The 17,725-nt window shown below is 44.2% G+C and overlaps 1 protein-coding gene across 5 annotated transcripts in view; it reads left to right on the top strand.

Annotated features, from left to right (window-relative positions):
* Positions 1–17,725, top strand: part of phldb1b (pleckstrin homology-like domain, family B, member 1b) — a 66,649-nt gene that overhangs the window by 45,865 nt on the left and 3,059 nt on the right. For 3 of the 5 annotated variants that reach the window (XM_079166115.1, XM_079166114.1, XM_079166118.1), the window contains 11 exons: positions 866–994; positions 3,321–3,476; positions 4,402–4,512; positions 5,048–5,137; positions 6,993–7,142; positions 10,382–10,498; positions 10,621–10,723; positions 11,315–11,642; positions 12,791–12,881; positions 14,615–14,761; positions 15,958–16,177. In XM_079166115.1, coding sequence (XP_079022241.1) covers positions 866–994; positions 3,321–3,476; positions 4,402–4,512; positions 5,048–5,137; positions 6,993–7,142; positions 10,382–10,498; positions 10,621–10,723; positions 11,315–11,642; positions 12,791–12,881; positions 14,615–14,761; positions 15,958–16,177 — 1,642 coding nt within the window. The remainder of the gene's footprint in view (positions 1–865; positions 995–3,320; positions 3,477–4,401; positions 4,513–5,047; positions 5,138–6,992; positions 7,143–10,381; positions 10,499–10,620; positions 10,724–11,314; positions 11,643–12,790; positions 12,882–14,614; positions 14,762–15,957; positions 16,178–17,725) is intronic. The other 2 variants (XM_079166116.1, XM_079166117.1) reach the window with 2 other exon arrangements.

Genomic DNA, 17,725 nt, shown 5'->3' with positions numbered 1-17,725 from the left:
GTTACATGCACCCACCACATTGATCAAACACACGTGGTAGTAAACCGTTTTTTAATTCAGATTCTCTGGTTCTGATCTGATTCTAAAGGTGTCATTGATGATTGTTTTATTGGAGGTTAAGTGAAGCTCCTCCTCCTCCACTTTATAAACCTGTCTTTGAATATTTTGGGCTTAATTATGACCCCAAGACCGCCAGTTATCTTATGTAGGAATCCTTCCTGGATCATCATTTAGCATGCAGATGAAGGGGGACCCCAGGTGTCCCTGTGCTACTCGTTGGTGTCTCTTAGAACTCCTCAAAGCTTCCCCTCGACTCTGCAGACACTAGACACAAGTCTTTTACTTTTTATTGCCGCTTGTCTTCAGACATCAAAGTGAGGACGTAAAGTGAAGCAGCACCAGAGAGACGTGATGTTCCTCATGTTTGCAGCTTATGAAGTTTGTTGACAGATATTATGGATTCTCTCTGGATATTTACAGACACTGGTTGTCTGACGAAGACGCTCAAACGTATCGTCACTGAAAATGACATTAATTGAATTTGTCTATTTTAAAACAATCTGTGAACCAATCAGCTCCTACTTCCTGTCTCCTGCAGAGCCCCAATAATCTGTCACATGTCTTTTGCTAACACCTTACAGCTTTTGATTTGCATGGCGTGGATTTTAAGCAGTGTCTCTCTCTCTCTGTCTGTCTCTCTGTCTGTCTCTCTCTCTCTCTCTCTCTGTCTCTCTGTCTCTCTCTCTCTCTCTCTCTCTCTCTGTCTCTCTGTCTGTCTCTCTCTCTCTCTCTGTCTCTCTCTCTCTCGCTCTGTCTCCCCCGTCCATCCATCCTGTATGTGGGTGTGTGTGTTGTGTCTTTCTAGGAGAGGTCTAATGTTGAGGCTGAGCGTCGGGCCCTGCAGAGCCTCCAGGAGGGCCACGCTGAGTTGGAGAACCAGCTCCATAACTGTCCCGAGTCCCTGCGGGAACAGTTGCAGGAACAGCTCAAAAGGGTGGGTCGTCAGTCCGGCAGAAGCACCTAGACCCCCCCCACTCCCACCTCACCCAGTAGCCTTCCCCAATACATCACCACACACACACACACACACACACACACACACACACACACACACACACAACCTTTCACTGAGTGGCATCAACCCGGTCCCTTAGCTTCCTCTCCTCACCAGGTAGCTTCTTCTAAACTGCAGCTGAAGTGCTTTGGCCTGAAGCAATATTTAGTATTGAGCACCTGATTTTGGATTTAGAATTTTAAATATATGTAAATGTAGAGAAAAAGTCAAATACACAGCTAGCAAGAGAGCTATCCAGAGCTCGCGTTATTTATTTTTTTATTTGCATGTTTATTGATTCTCTTTAACCTGGTATTTGTGCACAGTTCCAGTTAAAGTTGCATTAATATTATTAGTCTTAAACTATTTGTTGGATTAGTTTGCAGTGGTGGATGCTGAGGATTGTTACGGACTTGTGTCATCCGAACGTTTCCAATAAGTCCGAAAAAGATAAATGTTAGCATTTCTGAAATTTATAAATTTATTAAATAAATTTATATTATTTATTTCGTTTTTATCTAACGAAATATTCTGCTTTAATCTATTTATGTTAGCCTTTAAACAATGTTAAAACATGCGGTAAAAAACAAAGAAAGGAAGCACCTGCATTAACGCGTTGGTCGAGCAGCAATCTAACAGCACCATTACTTACATTTATAGAACCACGATAACCAAAATATCTCATAAACTTTAAACGTCTCTCACTGCTTCTGTGTCAGTACTAAATGTAACAGGCCTCAGCACATACCATCACACATAGTGCTACAGGCACTGTTAACCCTCGAGTGGTCTCACACACACACACACACACACACACACACACACACACACACACACACACACAGTTAGTGTATTTATGAGAAGCCCCCTCACAGACGAGCTGCAGGGATGTTCCCTCCTCCACACCGTCATGCTACCTCAGCCCTCAGAGCGATGCATTTCTGGTAAAACGTGCATCAAGTGATGAGGTCGTGCTGCTGCACCGCATGTGTGAATCTGATCTGCATCTCTGCTGTGGTTTCTTTGTCCCGGCTCGCATAATGTGTGTAACTGCTCACTAATCAATTAACATAGAACTCTTGACTAGATGCATCCTCTGTCCTCCCCTCGCTCTCATCCTGTGACTTCTCTTCTGCAAATGAAACCAAAAGATGAATCTTCTGTTTTCTGCCAGTGTGAAGCGTTATTGTCTACATGTATTTGTTGGGTAAATTAATTGTTCATAGGTTCTGTTAAGGTTCTGTTTAAAGGTGCACTGTGGGATATTTTGCCACCTGCTCCAAACCAATAGGGGGCAGCATTTCACCTCTACTACAAAATAAGAGCCCGTCAAAATTATCTTCAGGTGTCGGCCAGTAGTTTAAGTCGGCCATCTGCGAGATCCATAATATGGATTTAATCCGAAGTGGCAGAAATGATAAAAAGGACTCGTTTCCTGGGACCAGAACCTCCAGATTTGGGGTTTGTGATGCCTGAATTTGAGTTGCTTCACAGCTATCAGATATACGAGCAGTTTATCGTTTCTGCCATTTAGGATTTAATCCAATAAACAAACTCTCTGTACCTTCAACACACTCTACTTCTTCATCCTCTCGTGTTGGACCGAGGACAGACTGGACGCTACAGTGACTCACTATCGCCTCTAGTGGTAACACGTGGTATTACAACACTCGACGAGGCTAGCTGGTTAGCGTGCTCATTAGATATCTCTGCAACACAATACATGGACGTCTTTGCAACGTCAACACTGTAACGTCTTCACATTCTGTTCATGATGTTAATTTTTTAGAATGTTTTAAAGTTGAGATTGTGGCCAGATTTCACACATTGCACCTTTAACGCCTCCCGTAGATGTTTTTTTCCTGTTTTGAACACTCTGCACGTAAGTGAAGTGACTTCGCAGGCTGTCGGGTTTCTTTACAAATATCCTGAAACGCCTTTTTACCATCAAGTATTTGTACTATAAATTCTTTAGCAGTTTAAGTAGAAGATCTGACCACAAATCTTCCAGTGCAAAGTAGCAATTAACATAAACACATTATGTTAATTGCCGTTGCTTGCCTCCTTGTGTATTTCCTTTACAGCAGAAGCATGTTCTTCATGACAGCACCGTGTGCTTGTTCTTGTCCCCCAAAAAGAGCTTCAGCCATCCAGGAACACACTTTAAACTATTTCAGTCTGAGAATAGTGGCTGGCTTTCAGAGGAGCGCCTTATATTTCTGTTTATGTAACCGCTGACGTGTGTGTGTGTGTGGGCCTCCATCAGGACGGAGAGGCGTTGGAAACGGGAACCAAAAAGTTTGAGGACTTGGAGTTCCAGCAGCTGGAGAGAGAGAGCAGCCTGGAGGAGGAGAGAGAGACCATCAGTCAGCAGCTGCTGCAGGAGAGAGCCGAGTACCACGGCAGCGTGGCCAAGAGGAAGGTGAGCAACACGGACTTTATTAACGGCCGAATATCCCGGGAGCTCCTACCAATAATCCGCTACAGAGAGCTAGCAGCCAAACAAAGTCTCAACCATCCGGACAGGGTTTGCTTATTTCCATCGGGGCGTGAATTCAGTTTATTTACAACATCAGAATCCCACCATGGCCGTTTAGAGGTTTCAGTCTTTTCAGTCATACGTTTCATTTTTGCATCCTTCCTCTCGTGGATTTAGAAAGTTGTACATTACTTTCTATGCTAATATACAGCGCTGGTGATCGCTTTTCTAAGAGCTATCTCAACAGTTTTCTCTCCTGTGTTTAAGCGCCAACACATTCCGATGGAAGCAGAAGATTTCATTTTATCAAAACTTGTACATTTTGTGTGATGAAATTTTTTTTTTCTTAAAATGATCTGAACGTTTTCCTCTCCTGTGTTTATGACTTAAGAACATGTGAATAAAAGGTTTTGCCAGGTGGATTAGAAGTGTTTGTTGTTGTAGTACTCATTCTGGCCACAAGAGGCAAAGAGTGCACGACTATCCCCGTGTTTTAAATATGACCAAAAGCATTCATGTTTTCTTCCAGGTGACTTTTAACTTACACACAATGTATGTACGTTGTGTTTACAGTGCATGGGGAAAAGGAATCTCAGCTTTTAGTCCTATCTGGAGCGTGTGGTGGTGGTTATCCTGGTTTTCTCCTGGTAGAACTTCACAAAGGATTTTCTTTTAATTTTGAAATTTTTAAAAATTTGAAAATTTTGACCCTAATTTTTAAAAGAATTTTGAGAGATTATCTTGGCGATACCTTTTGCTCACCTGTTCTGAAGTCACACAGGAGAGGAAGCATTTGTTTCTCTCTTATTGGCCTCTCGGGGCTTCCGTAGCTCAGCTTGCAATAAGAACTTCTCTCTGCGTTCTTTAGGAGAAGGTCTCTGCTCTGGAGAACCAGGCCAGCCAGCTCGGCCTGCAGGCGTCTCAGGAGTGCGAGCGGCTCGCCAAAGATCGGACGCTCACTCTGCAAATGCTCCAAAAGGTACTTAGTGAAAGTTCAAACTCACTCTGAACAATATTTCACCCAAAGTGGGATTCTTGGAGGGACATGGTTGTAAAAATTCTGTCATCTATTTCTACCGGCCATTTAAAGTTTTAAAATGATTGTAATACACAGGTTAAATTTAGAGGCGGAGTCTGTGATTCCAATCTAATACACTTTTGTCAAATTTAACAAATATCTCCTCACTTTTTAAAAACATTTAGAGTTTTGTTTTGAGGATTGAAACAGCGCTCGCTGTACAGTACGCTGTGTTATTAATAATTCATTTACAGAACGAAGCACACGTATTTTATGTTTCCGTATTTGCCTCGGACAGACGTTAGTCGTTTAAAGGCTGAATCTCTTCTTCTCTTCTTCTCTGGACTGACCGGACTCTAGTGAACGTGGGTTTCTCCATCATGCAAGCGCTCGCTTCACCGGTGGAGGAAAATCCTGCAGCATGAGCTCCACAAGAAAGGACTTATTTGGTTAACACAACCTGTGACTTAACGTGTGTGTGTTGTTGTTGTTTCAGGAGAAGGAGAGGCTGTCAGCTCTGGAGAAGAGGTACCACGGCCTGACGGGTGGGAGGAGCTTCCCCAAGTCCTCCACAGCCATGAGAGAGGTGAGGGAACTCATTTACGCCTCGCTGTGATTTGCTCTAACTCTACTAATATAAAGATCTGTGCTGGTCTTAGTGTGTGGAGAGCAAACTAATCTGGTAACGGACTTGTTTAACTCTTGACACGTCGTCATTGGGCGCTTTAACGGAGGGAAACTCGAGTTGGACCAGAGCTTGTGTCCGTAGAAAAAAAAGCACTTTATTCCTGATTGTTAAAACAGGAAGCGCTCCAGAAGGCTGAGCTGTTGATGGAGGAGGACTAAATGACTCGATGCCTTTTAGGGGTTTTAATACCTTTATGATGGTCACATGTGCAGCATGTTTTTATTCACCGCTACATCACTGGTCTGTGTAACGGACAACTAAAGTGCCTGTTGTGTGTGTGTGACGTTGTGTGTGTGTGACGTTGTGTGTGTGTCGGCCGGTTGTGATGCTTAAGAAGCACTTTGTGTTGCTTGGTGTGAACCTGTGTGTCCGTCCGTTTAGCTGTAATACCAGGAATCAAACAGTCGGGTTAAGTGTGTGTGTGTGTGTGTGTGTTCATGTTCTCGTCCTGTCTGATTGTTGTTGGCTTCTGGTGCTCAGGAGTACATGAAGCTGTCGGACGTTTGTAAGATGTACGGCAGAAGCTCCGCCTCTCACGGCCGCTCGTTAGCCGTAGACACTGCGTTAGCTGGCGAGGTACCATCACTTCCTGTCTGTCTGTAGCATCACTTCCTGTCTGTCTGTAGCATCACTTCCTGTTTGTCTGTAGCATCACTTCCCGTCTGTCTGTAGCATCACTTCCCGTCTGTCTGTAGCATCACTTCCTGTTTGTCTGTAGCATCACTTCCTGTTTGTCTGTAGCATCACTTCCCGTCTGTCTGTAGCATCACTTCCCGTCTGTCTGTAGCATCACTTCCTGTTTGTCTGTAGCATCACTTCCCGTCTGTCTGTAGCATCACTTCCCGTCTGTCTGTAGCATCACTTCCCGTCTGTCTGTAGCATCACTTCCTGCTTGTCTGTAGCATCACTTCCTGTTTGTCTGTATCATCACTTCCTGTCTGTCTGTTGCATCACTTCCTGTCTGTCTGTAGCATCACTTCCCGTCTGTCTGTAGCATAACTTCCTGTCTGTCTGTAGCATAACTTCCTGTCTGTCTGTAGCATCACTTCCTGTCTGTCGGTAGCATCACTTCCTGTTTCATGTGGTGCTGCTCAGAGTGACTGAACTGTTCTGTGCTTCACGAGTCTTTGATGTCTTACAGTGAACACATCACGGATCATATCAGCAGAACAGACTTTAATCAGGTTTGCTTTGAGGCAACCAAAAGCTGATATTTTGTATTAATAACTAATACAACTTTATTCTTGATCCTGTAAAACAAAACTATAGTTGTACAACAAGCAGGGCTGGGTTTTATTTGATATATATATAATTTATTCCTGTGTTTGAAAGCTGAAAGTCAGAGACGAGACAGAACATGAGAGAGAAATGATGAAAGACTTTCTGTGCTAAACATTCTTTCTACATATTTTTATATTTATTAATCTTTACTGTTTTCTTTGGATCCTTAGAGGACAGTTTGTTCGATAAGTTAACTTTAGGAATGTTTCTATTTACTGCTTCATGATGCAGGAAGACACTGAACTTGATATGTTTCCTTACTGCTGCCTGTCTCGTGTTCGTCTCCTCTCCTTACTGTCTGCCTGTCTCCTCTCCTTACTGTCTGCCTGTCTGTCTCTCTGTCTCCTTACTGTCTGTCTGTCTCCTCTCCTTACTCTCTGTCTCCTCTCCTTACTGTCTGTCTGTCTGTCTCCTCTCCTTACTGTCTGCCTGTCTGTCTGTCTCCTCTCCTTCCTGTCTGTCTGTCCTGAAGGAGTACGTGACAGTGGGTCAGTTAAATCACATGTATGGGATGCCGAAGGTGGAGTCGTCTCCTACGTCCCCGCTTCGTCAGCCCCTGCAGTCTGGACCCGTAGACCCCGCCTTCTCCCCTCACGGCTCCTCCCTCTCTCTCTCTCTGGAGGTAGTGTGCTTCCTTCCTTCCTTCCCTTCCCTTCCCTCTTTCCTTTATGGGTCACCAGCTCAACCAAAAAGTGTGTTGTATTTGAATGTTTTTAGTTTGTAAAATTATATAAATTCGGGAAAACCCCAGATTTATGTCTCAGTCGGATATGATTTTATTTTAATAACCAGGTTGAACTTGACTACAGATCAGTCATCGTTAGCGTCCTTGTCTGTTAGCGTCCTGTCTGTTAGCAGCTTGTCTGTTAGCGTCCTGTCTGTTAGCAGCTTGTCTGTTAGCGTCCTGTCTGTTAGCAGCTTGTCTGTTAGCGTCCTGTCTGTTAGCGTCCTGTCTGTTAGCGTCCTGTCTGTTAGCAGCTTGTCTGTTAGCGTCCTGTCTGTTAGCGTCCTGTCTGTTAGCGGGCTTGTCTGTTAGCGTCCTGTCTGTTAGCAGCTTGTCTGTTAGCGTCCTTGTCTGTTAGCAGCTTGTCTGTTAGCGTCCTGTCTGTTAGCAGCTTGTCTGTTAGCGTCCTGTCTGTTAGCAGCTTGTCTGTTAGCGTCCTGTCTGTTAGCAGCTTGTCTGTTAGCGTCCTGTCTGTTAGCGTCCTGTCTGTTAGCGTCCTGTCTGTTAGCAGCTTGTCTGTTAGCGTCCTGTCTGTTAGCGTCCTGTCTGTTAGCGGGCTTGTCTGTTAGCGTCCTGTCTGTTAGCAGCTTGTCTGTTAGCGTCCTGTCTGTTAGCGGGCTTGTCTGTTAGCGGCCCGTCTGTTAGCAGCTTGTCTGTTAGCGGGCTTGTCTGTTAGCGTCCTGTCTGTTAGCAGCTTGTCTGTTAGCGTCCTGTCTGTTAGCGTCCTGTCTGTTAGCAGCTTGTCTGTTAGCGTCCTGTCTGTTAGCGTCCTGTCTGTTAGCGTCCTGTCTGTTAGCAGCTTGTCTGTTAGCGTCCTGTCTGTTAGCAGCTTGTCTGTTAGCGTCCTGTCTGTTAGCAGCTTGTCTGTTAGCGTCCTGTCTGTTAGCGTCCTGTCTGTTAGCGTCCTGTCTGTTAGCAGCTTGTCTGTTAGCGTCCTGTCTGTTAGCAGCTTGCCTGTTGGCTGTTTTAAAGTGTTTATTTCACAGCAGAGACAGTAACAAGAATAAAGTGTTGTTCTTTAAGATGTTGCTGTGGAGATACTAAACACATTTTTGGCTCCAGTGAATTAAAACCTCAAATTGGATGAAACCTTAAAAAGTGGGTCATTGCAGCTGCAACATAGCGTTAGAATCCAGACGTGTAAAGTATGGATGAAGCAGCCGGAGGGTGTGAAGCACAAAGAAGCTGACACCAACAACGTGTTGAACCGATGTCTCTGAATGCTTTCTAACCTCCTGTTCTTCTCGTCTGTTTCCTCTCTGCTGGTCTCTCCAGTACCAGTCTGAAGGTAGTAGGCCTCACCTCCCCAAGCTAGATTTAGAGCAGTGGTACCAGGACCTGATGTCAGACCAGGTCCAGCTCTGTCCCCCCTCTCTGCCGGCCAAGTCGGGTCGCAGACCTGTTCTGCAGGTAGAGGGTTCTTCTTCTTCTTTCCCACTTATTCTGCTGCTGTTTGTGTGTGTGTGTGTGTGTGTGTGGGAACGTTTATCTGGTCCTGAACCAGTCTCAGTGTAGTCCTGATCCTCTATCAGACCTCCATCAGTAACGAGACCATCAGAGAGAAGATGGTCTGTTTCTATAGAGTTATTCTTGATGCTCGTCATCGGAGCCACCGGGTCGGGTTCTGGTGAAACCAGATGAACTCATGCAGGTTCACCAGAAAGCAGCGACCTCCAGCAGAGACCGGACCACCGTGGACAGACCCAGATCCGGCTTCACCTGCAGCTCTTGGACCTGCAGTCAGGAGGAGGAGAACTCAGCTCCCGGCAGCAGCAGCAGCTCCTCCTCCTCCTCCTCCTCCTCCTCCTCCTCCTCCAGGAGCAGAGCTTCTCCTCGCTGCTGGAGACCCACGACGTATTGCTGGACCCGCTGGAGGGAAGGTTTTCTAAAGAGACTCTGGAGCTCAGAGACACTTTGAGGAAGATGAAGAGTCGTGACTTGTCGGCACCCGGCTGCATTAAACCACTTCACTAAGGTTGCTCTCAAACTCAAGATGCCTCAGTGGAAGAAAACTGTAGATAAAATCAGCATAAGAATGTCCGCAGGATGTTTTAAGGAGAAGCCTTTGATCTCTAAGTGTTAGCCTTCAGCTACTGAAGAATTCCCTCTTGTGTTTCTAGAAGGTTCTTAGTAACCGTAGTCTGTTTAAAGGGAAACAATCAGCCGATGAATTATTATTATTAAAAACTCTCCATTAAATGACACGCGTATTATAATTATATTATAAATACAAAACATTCTCCTTCACAACGTAAGTTCATGTAACAAGTTCTCTCTTCAAGCCTCTAGAAGCAGAGTTCACTTCATCTCCTCCTGAAACAGACGTCAGGTCACCAGCTGCATGCTGGGACTTTTCAGTTGTTGCTCGGGTGTAAAACAGGAAGTGCTACGTTTGTAGTAAAGCTGAGTAATCGCCACGGAAACCTTCAGTCGAAACGTTGTGAACTCTTTCAAATCACCGCTTTGAACGTCAAGTCGTTAACACACGGAAACTCCCACGGTGCATGAACGCAGCATTAACGAATCAAAGGTGTGTGTGTGTGTGTGTGTGTGTGTGTGTGTGTGTGTGTGTGTGTGTGTGTGTGTGTGTGTGTGTGTGTGTGTGTGTGTGTGTGTGTGTGTGTGTGTGTGTGTGTGTGGTCTTTGATAGTTTGTTCTTTTGATACTGAAACTTAAACTGCTGATTGAACCTCTGATTTCTTAAAGCCAGCGTTTTGTTTTAACGTCTATGTTCAGTAGCACTCGATGCTGATCGGGGTTCTCAGTGGGGGGGGGGGCCCTTCAGACCCCTTCAGACCCCCTGAAAGCCTCAATAGCAAAATGTCACAGATTCTCTAAAGTCATAAGTCTCATTCATCACTAAACTTTCTTTTAATCCGTTTTCATTATTCAAACTGCTAAACCTTTATTCACAAACATGAAAAGTGAGAGACGACGTGAATCAGAGACGGCGAGTCTGTCTTCACGTCTGCTTGTGGACCTGAACGGACCCCCTTTAGGACACATCTGGTCCAGAGTCTTTCTGGAGGACATCCGGGTCTCTAACACACGGCTTCTAACCTGTAGTTTCCCAGCAGGTGCTTGAATTCTCATCCCTCCCTCTGATGTGGATCTCTTCCCGCTCTGCCCCCCCTCAGGTGTTCCGGTCTAAGCTGGACAGCGATCCGGGCCTCTCCTTGTACCAGCCCAGGTCCGGCTCTGCGTCCCCTCTGCAGCACGGAGCGGCAACACTGGGACGCAACTCCAGCTCAAAGGTAGACCGCAGCCCCTGATTTATTATCTCATCATTGAACCTTCTTCTTCTTCTTCTTCTTCTTCTTCTTCTTCTTCTTCTTCTTAATGTGTCTCTGATGTCGGCCCTCCTCTGACCCTCTAGAGCCCCCTGCTGGTGGCCAACAGCACCGGCAGTCTGCCCAGGAACCTGGCTGCAACCCTGCAGGACATCGAGACCAAGAGACAGATCGCTCTGCAGCAGAAAGGTAACGACACCGAAGCGCTCAGCGAGTGAACGCTGCGTAATGAGTTAACTCAGGATACGACGCACTAAAGACATAATTCAGAATATACAACCGGAGTAATGTGTTCACATGAACCATATCTAAGACAGAATGTTGTCATATTCTGATTCATTTGTAAGTGGATGAGCTCACTGTTCATGTGTTCATCATCATTCACATGAAGTTTTAAGCTGTGAGGACGCAGCAGGAACAGACTAAAGACTGTCGGTCCAGCAGGTTACTGTTATTGATTCATCCATCAAACATTAACCAGAACTCTGACAACAGTTCATTTCAGGCTCCGCTCTTCATCTTCCTCTGGTGTGTCGTTAACTCGTCTTCTCCCCCCCCCCTCCTCCTTCGACATTTCTTTTCATCTCTTCGTCTTTTGTCTGTAACACATTGAAAACGCTCTTTCTTCTTCTTCCATCAATCTTCCATGAGCTGCTCCTGCTGGTGGAGAATAAATCTTGCATGTTGGACGAGCTCCTTGGATCTGGTTTCTAAACGTGCCCGCGTGGCCGTTAAGAGGAGCATTAGATGCTGAGCTCTCCCCCCCCTCCCCCCCCACAGGTCACCAGGTGATCGAGGAGCAGCGGCGCCGTCTGGCGGAGCTCAAGCAGCGAGCGGCGGTGGAGGCCCACTGTCAGTGGGAGGCGCTCCACGGCTCCCAGTCCCACCTGATGACCTCGTCGTCCTCGTCTCCCTCCTACTCCCCCGTCATGGTCTACGGCGGCCACCACCCCCCCCCTCCTCTGGTCCACCACTCCATCCTGCACCACCAGCCGCCGTCGTCCAGCGAGCAGCCCTACGACACGCTGAGCCTGGAGAGCTCCGACAGCATGGACACCAGCGTGTCCACGGGGAACAACTCGGCCTGCTCGCCGGACAACATGTCCAGGTACAAATACACACTGTTACATGTAGTACACACTGTTACATGTAGTACGCATTCAGTCGGGACATACTACTCCCTCATAACATCTCGAACTTTGACCCTAATAACCAGGCAGCGACCGCCAGCTCTGTAGCCGATGCTTCATGTGTTAAAGCTGCATTCTCTCTAGTGTCCACCAGGGGGCGACTCCTCTGGTTGTATAGAAGTCTATGAGAAAATGACTCTACTTCTCTCTTGATTTATTACCTCAGTAAACATTGTAAACATGAGTTTATGGTCTCAATCTCTAGTCTCAAGTCTTCTTCAATACAGCATGATGTTCATTTATTAACTGATGGTCCATTTAGAGTCACACAGACCATAAAGCAGGGGATGCTTTAGGGCTGATACGGTCACTTCCTGTTCACTGGTTGCAAAAAAACAAACGTCACTTCAAAATAAAAGTCCTGCTCCTCTATATAAACAGAACCATGATGACTAGAAGTAGAGAGCTGAGATAAACGGTGAAGGATTGATGATTGTTTTAAAGACAACATGTTTTTGGGCTTCAGAGGGTTAAACTCTGAATGATGGATCAGACCGTGACGTCGCTCAGCTCAGGTGAAGTCTTTGTCCACAGGTTGTCTCACCTGTTAATAAAGCTCAGCGTGTTGTCAGCAGCCTGTTAACGGCTCTCAGGAGGCAAATATACACGTCTGGTTATTGTGAGCTGAACGGAGACGAGAGGACGTGAAGCAGCAGACGCAGCGTTAAAACCAGAGATGAGCATCAAACGCTGCTTATGATGTTAAACTGAAGTCTCATTAGTCCGTTATAGTGAGATGGATGCTCGATGAAACAATTGTAATAGTTCATCACTCACATTAAGAGGATTATTTATTGTATTACAAGTTTTCAGAAATGTCATTTTAAAATATGCAAATGAGGCGAATGAACGTAGAAATCTTCAGACTCAAACAGACGAAGTTTAACGTCTCTCCAGTGAGCAGGTTCCTGTAGACTGGAGAACAGGCTTCCCTCTGATCTGCAGGGATTCACTCACGAGTGCTGCTGTGAAGTGATGCTCGTAGGATGGAGCCTGTCAGCAGGCTGTAAGGTCATGTGACCGTCACGTGACCGTCATGTAATAACGCCTCGTCCTTTGACTGCAGTGTCGGAGGAGCGGACGCCATGAAGATCGAGGAGATGGAGAAAATGCTGAGGGAGGCTCAGCTGGAGAAAGCCAGACTTATCGAGTCGAGGGTAAGAAACGACTTCACAGGAAGATGATCCTTCAGTCTGCAGCGTGTGACTGATGAGCTGCTGTCTGCAGCGCTGCATCGATCACCAGAGAGACTGATGGTTCAGTTCTAACCTCCTCTGAGTCCTCAGGAAGGAGACCAAATACAAACCATCAGATCTATAACTTCTGCTGCATATTCTATATGTACATATATATATTCTCATGTGTCTGGAATTTACTTTAGTTTACTTATTTCACTAAATGTATCTCACTCTTATTGCTGTAAGCGTGTTGAGTAAAAATCAAAAAGACCTGGAAGTCTCATCGTGAAGTCCCACAAATCCTATTTGTCCTCTGAGGAGACAAGGGAGTGAGGAGGGATGTGTGAGGAGACGAGTGAATGAGGAGGGATGTGTGAGGAGACGAGTGTGTGAGGAGGGATGTGTGAGGAGACGAGTGAGTGAGGAGGGATGTGTGAGGAGACGAGTGAGTGAGGAGGGATGTGTGAGGAGGGACGTGTGAGGAGACGAGTGAATGAGGAGGGACATGTGAGGAGACGAGTGAGTGAGGAGGGATGTGTGAGGAGACGAGTGAGTGAGGAGGGATGTGTGAGGAGACGAGTGAGTGAGGAGGGATGTGTGAGGAGACGAGTGAGTGAGGAGGGATGTGTGAGGAGGGACGTGTGAGGAGACGAGTGAATGAGGAGGGACATGTGAGGAGACGAGTGAGTGAGGAGGGATGTGTGAGGAGACGAGTGAGTGAGGAGGGATGTGTGAGGAGACGAGTGAGTGAGGAGGGATGTGTGAGGAGACGAGTGAATGAGGAGGGATGTGTGAGGAGACGAGGGAGTGAGGAGGGATGTGTGAGGAGACGAGTGAGTGAGGAGGGATGTGTGAGGAGACGAGGGAGTGAGGAGGGACGTGTGAGGAGACGAGTGAGTGAGGAGACATGAGTGAGGAGACGAGTGAGTGAGGAGGGACGTGTGAGGAGACGAGTGAGTGAGGAGACATGAGTGAGGAGACCCATCAGTGAAGTACTTTCCTGACTCCTTCTCTGTAGGCTGTTTATAACTGAAGTGAACAGACCATAAAAAACAGAAGTAACTCAAGTATAACCATCTAATTTCCCCCAAAAATGTTTCCTTGATTCCTCTCTCCTCTGTCTCCTCAGAGGTAGAGACTTCAAGGAAGTGAGCAAATAAGCTAATCGGTATGCATCCTCTGACCTCCTCACGGCCTCGTTAGTTCTTCTTTCTCATCAGGATTTTATTAAAAACACTTTTATTTCTATTTTTCTCCTCCTGGTTGTGTATTATTACTCGTGCAGTGTTTTATTAATACTAATAACTATTTATATAGCATATGATAACAATAAATGAAATAAGTAAAATAATATAAAATAATATAAATAAAATAAATAAAATAAATAATATAAATTAAATACAATAAATACCATAAATGAATAAAATAAATTAAATGAATTAAAATAAATTAAATAAATAAATTAAATAAATAAATGAAATACTTTTTTAAATAATAAAATAAAATAAATATTTTTTTGGAATAATAAAATAATACAATAAATGAAATAAAATAAAACAATTTAGTAAAATCAACAAATAAAAATATGACATCACATAAAAGCCAGTCTGTAAAAATGTGTTTTAAAGAGATTTAAATGCGTGAAGGTGAAGCATGCAGAGCTCCTCCATACATCAGAGACATATTCTAATCATCTTCTTCTTCTCCTCCAGGAGCGAGAGACCGTGGCTCGCCGTCAGATGCTGGAGGAGGAGAGGAGGAGGAGGGAGGAGGCGGAGAAGAGGCTGCAGGAGGAGACGTTCCACCGGCAGCAGCTGGTGGAGAAGGAGGTCAAGATGAGAGCCAAGAACTTCGCTCAGGTCAGTGAAAGGAGACGAGATTTAGTCGTCACGGGGAAAGGAGACGAGATTTAGTGGTCACGGTGAAAGGAGACGAGATTTAGTGGTCACGGTGAAAGGAGACGAGATTTAGTGGTCACGGGGAGGGAAGTGGAAAATGAGTCGAGTCTGAGCAGAAAGCTTCTGCTTCTTAACATCATATATACATTCTAGTTATATAATATAATAATATATACATTTGATTGTTTTTATACCAAAGTAACCCCTTAATTTAATGTTCTTAAAACATGTAGTATATGTCTGTGTATCGGTATGTATTTAGTGTATACGTACGTATGTGTATATGTATGTGTGTGTAAATATGTGTGTGTGTGTATATATATGTATATATGTGAATATATACACACATATATATATGTGTATATATATATATATATGTGTGTATATATATGTATGTATATATATATGTATGTGTGTATATATATATATATATATACATACGTATATATATATATATGTATGTATATACATACATACATACATACATACATACATACATACATACACATGTGTGTATGTATGTATACATACATATGTGTGTATGTGTGTATGTATACATACATATGTGTGTATGTATGTATGTATGTATGTATATACACACATATATATATATATGTGTGTATATACATACATACATACATACACACATATGTATGTATATATGTGTGTGTGTATATATATATATATATATATATATATATATATATATATATATATACACATATATATATATATATATATATATATATACACATATATATATATATATATATATGTGTATGTATATATATATATATATATATATATATATATATATATATATATATATATATATATATATATATATATATATATATATGTGTATGTATATATATATATATATATATATACACATATATATATATATATATGTGTATGTATATATGTGTGTGTGTGTGTATATACATACATACATACATACACACATATATATATATATATATATGTGTATGTATATATGTGTGTGTGCATACATACATACATACATACATACATACATACATACATACATACATACATACATACATACATACATACATATGTGTGTATGTATATATCTCAGTGTGCTTCCTGTCTGGTCCAGCTGTTGACCCTCCCGTTGGTCCTCCTCTCTCCAGGCCCGTCCGATGACTCGCTACCTGCCCATCCGGAAGGAGGAGTTCGACCTGCGCTCCCACGTGGAGTCCTCCGGCCACAGCGTGGACTCCTGCTACCACCTCATCCTCACGGAGAAGATGTGCAAGGGCTACCTGGTGAAGATGGGCGGCAAGATCAAGTCCTGGAAGAAGCGCTGGTTCGTCTTCGACCGCCTCAAGAGGACCTTCTCCTACTACGCCGGTGAGACTCTGAGGCTCTTTAATGCTAACAACTAATCAGCTAGTAGCGTTAGCAGCACCGCTAACGGCTAACCAACGAGGTTCACTCAGTGACATCATGATGCCTTCAGGCTCTGCTCAGTGAACATGAGTACTGGCTGAAGCTACATTACAATGTCATCATGATGTGTTCACATGTAATCTGTAAAATGTAGTTTTGGTGATAAACTAGAATAAATCCAGTAGTTTGAAGGAGATGTTTTCACGTTAATATAAAATAGATATTAGAGATGAATTATGAGCTGTTTAACTTCTAACACGAGCTCTAAACTCATTATTATACATCAAGTTACCTTTTAAAAGTACTCCCAAAGCAGAAAAACGCTTCTGGGAGTGTTATCAGCAGATACTACAGTCTGGATTTTGGTTGTATTTTACTGTTGTACTGTGTACTGTGTATTGTGTACTGTGTACTGTGTCTGTTATTTTTAGCTGAACTTTCTTCAGTAAAAATAAGTTCTGTTTGTAAATTGAACCCTAAAAACCCTCCAGCGGGATGTTTTCTTTAAACAATCGCCAAAACGACTCCGTTTATCACAACCAGAAGCTGTACAAACCGTCATTATCGTCCCATTTTTTATCTTTCCGATGGTCCTTGAACGCATCATGTGTGACGAACGCTTCTGTCAAGAAAAAGAAACCAAATCAAAACTTAAAATTGTGATATTTCATCAAAAGCATTTTATTCTCATGTCTCATTTAACACCTGGCCTACAATGAACAGTCTGCTTCCCCACATGTGGAATACATAGATTCATTGTTTGCCAATTTTTGTAAAATTTGATTTTCTTCTTCTCTTGTGGTTGATGTCATTCTAACCGTTATTCTGCTCTAAAGACACGTTTGAGTCTCTACTTCTCGTCACATTGGTTCTGTCTCCTCAGAGGTTACGCTCTTTTAGTTTGAAGTGAATATTCAGACCACAGAGAGTCGAATGTGACAGGAGACCCTGAGAGCGTTTGTGGGGTTGCGAGGGTGAAACCCTGAACCTGTAGAGAGGCTGAGTGACGGGCGCAGCGTGACCGGCTGCTCTGCAGCTCTGCAGCTCTTTGAAGTCCTCATGAAGGTTCAGCTGGAAGCTGCTGGAAGCTGCTGGAAGCGTACCGCTGAGAGCAGCCGGGGTGTGAGGAGCTGTATCCAGATTACTGCTGGTAGTTAGTTCAAATGCACCGCGACTCTCTCTCTCCCCCTCCCCCTCCCCCTCCCCCTCCCTCCCTGAGGTTGATTGAGATGCAGCCGCTCGTCCTCGTCTGTTGACCCTGAGCGTCGGGAGTTAATTCACGCTAATCACCAGCAGACGGCCGTTTCTTTTTATTTAGACGCAGTCTGGATGAGATGCGAACGATACGGCTGTTTGAATGCTAAAGAGGTCATTAGCGGATAATAGCTGCGTGTTTTAACAACAGGAAAACTAAATGTAGAAGTGTTGTTCCTGGAAATGAGGCGCTGCGTTCTCCTACCTACTCCTCTTTAAGTTGTGTTTGTGCCCGGAGGAGGAGGAGGAGGAGGA

The sequence above is a fragment of the Pholis gunnellus genome (assembly GCF_910591455.1).
Source record: "Pholis gunnellus genome assembly, chromosome: 9".
NCBI lineage: Eukaryota > Metazoa > Chordata > Actinopteri > Perciformes > Pholidae > Pholis > Pholis gunnellus.
Note: the sequence above shows the minus strand (reverse complement) of the source record. Positions and strands in the feature narration are given on the sequence as shown.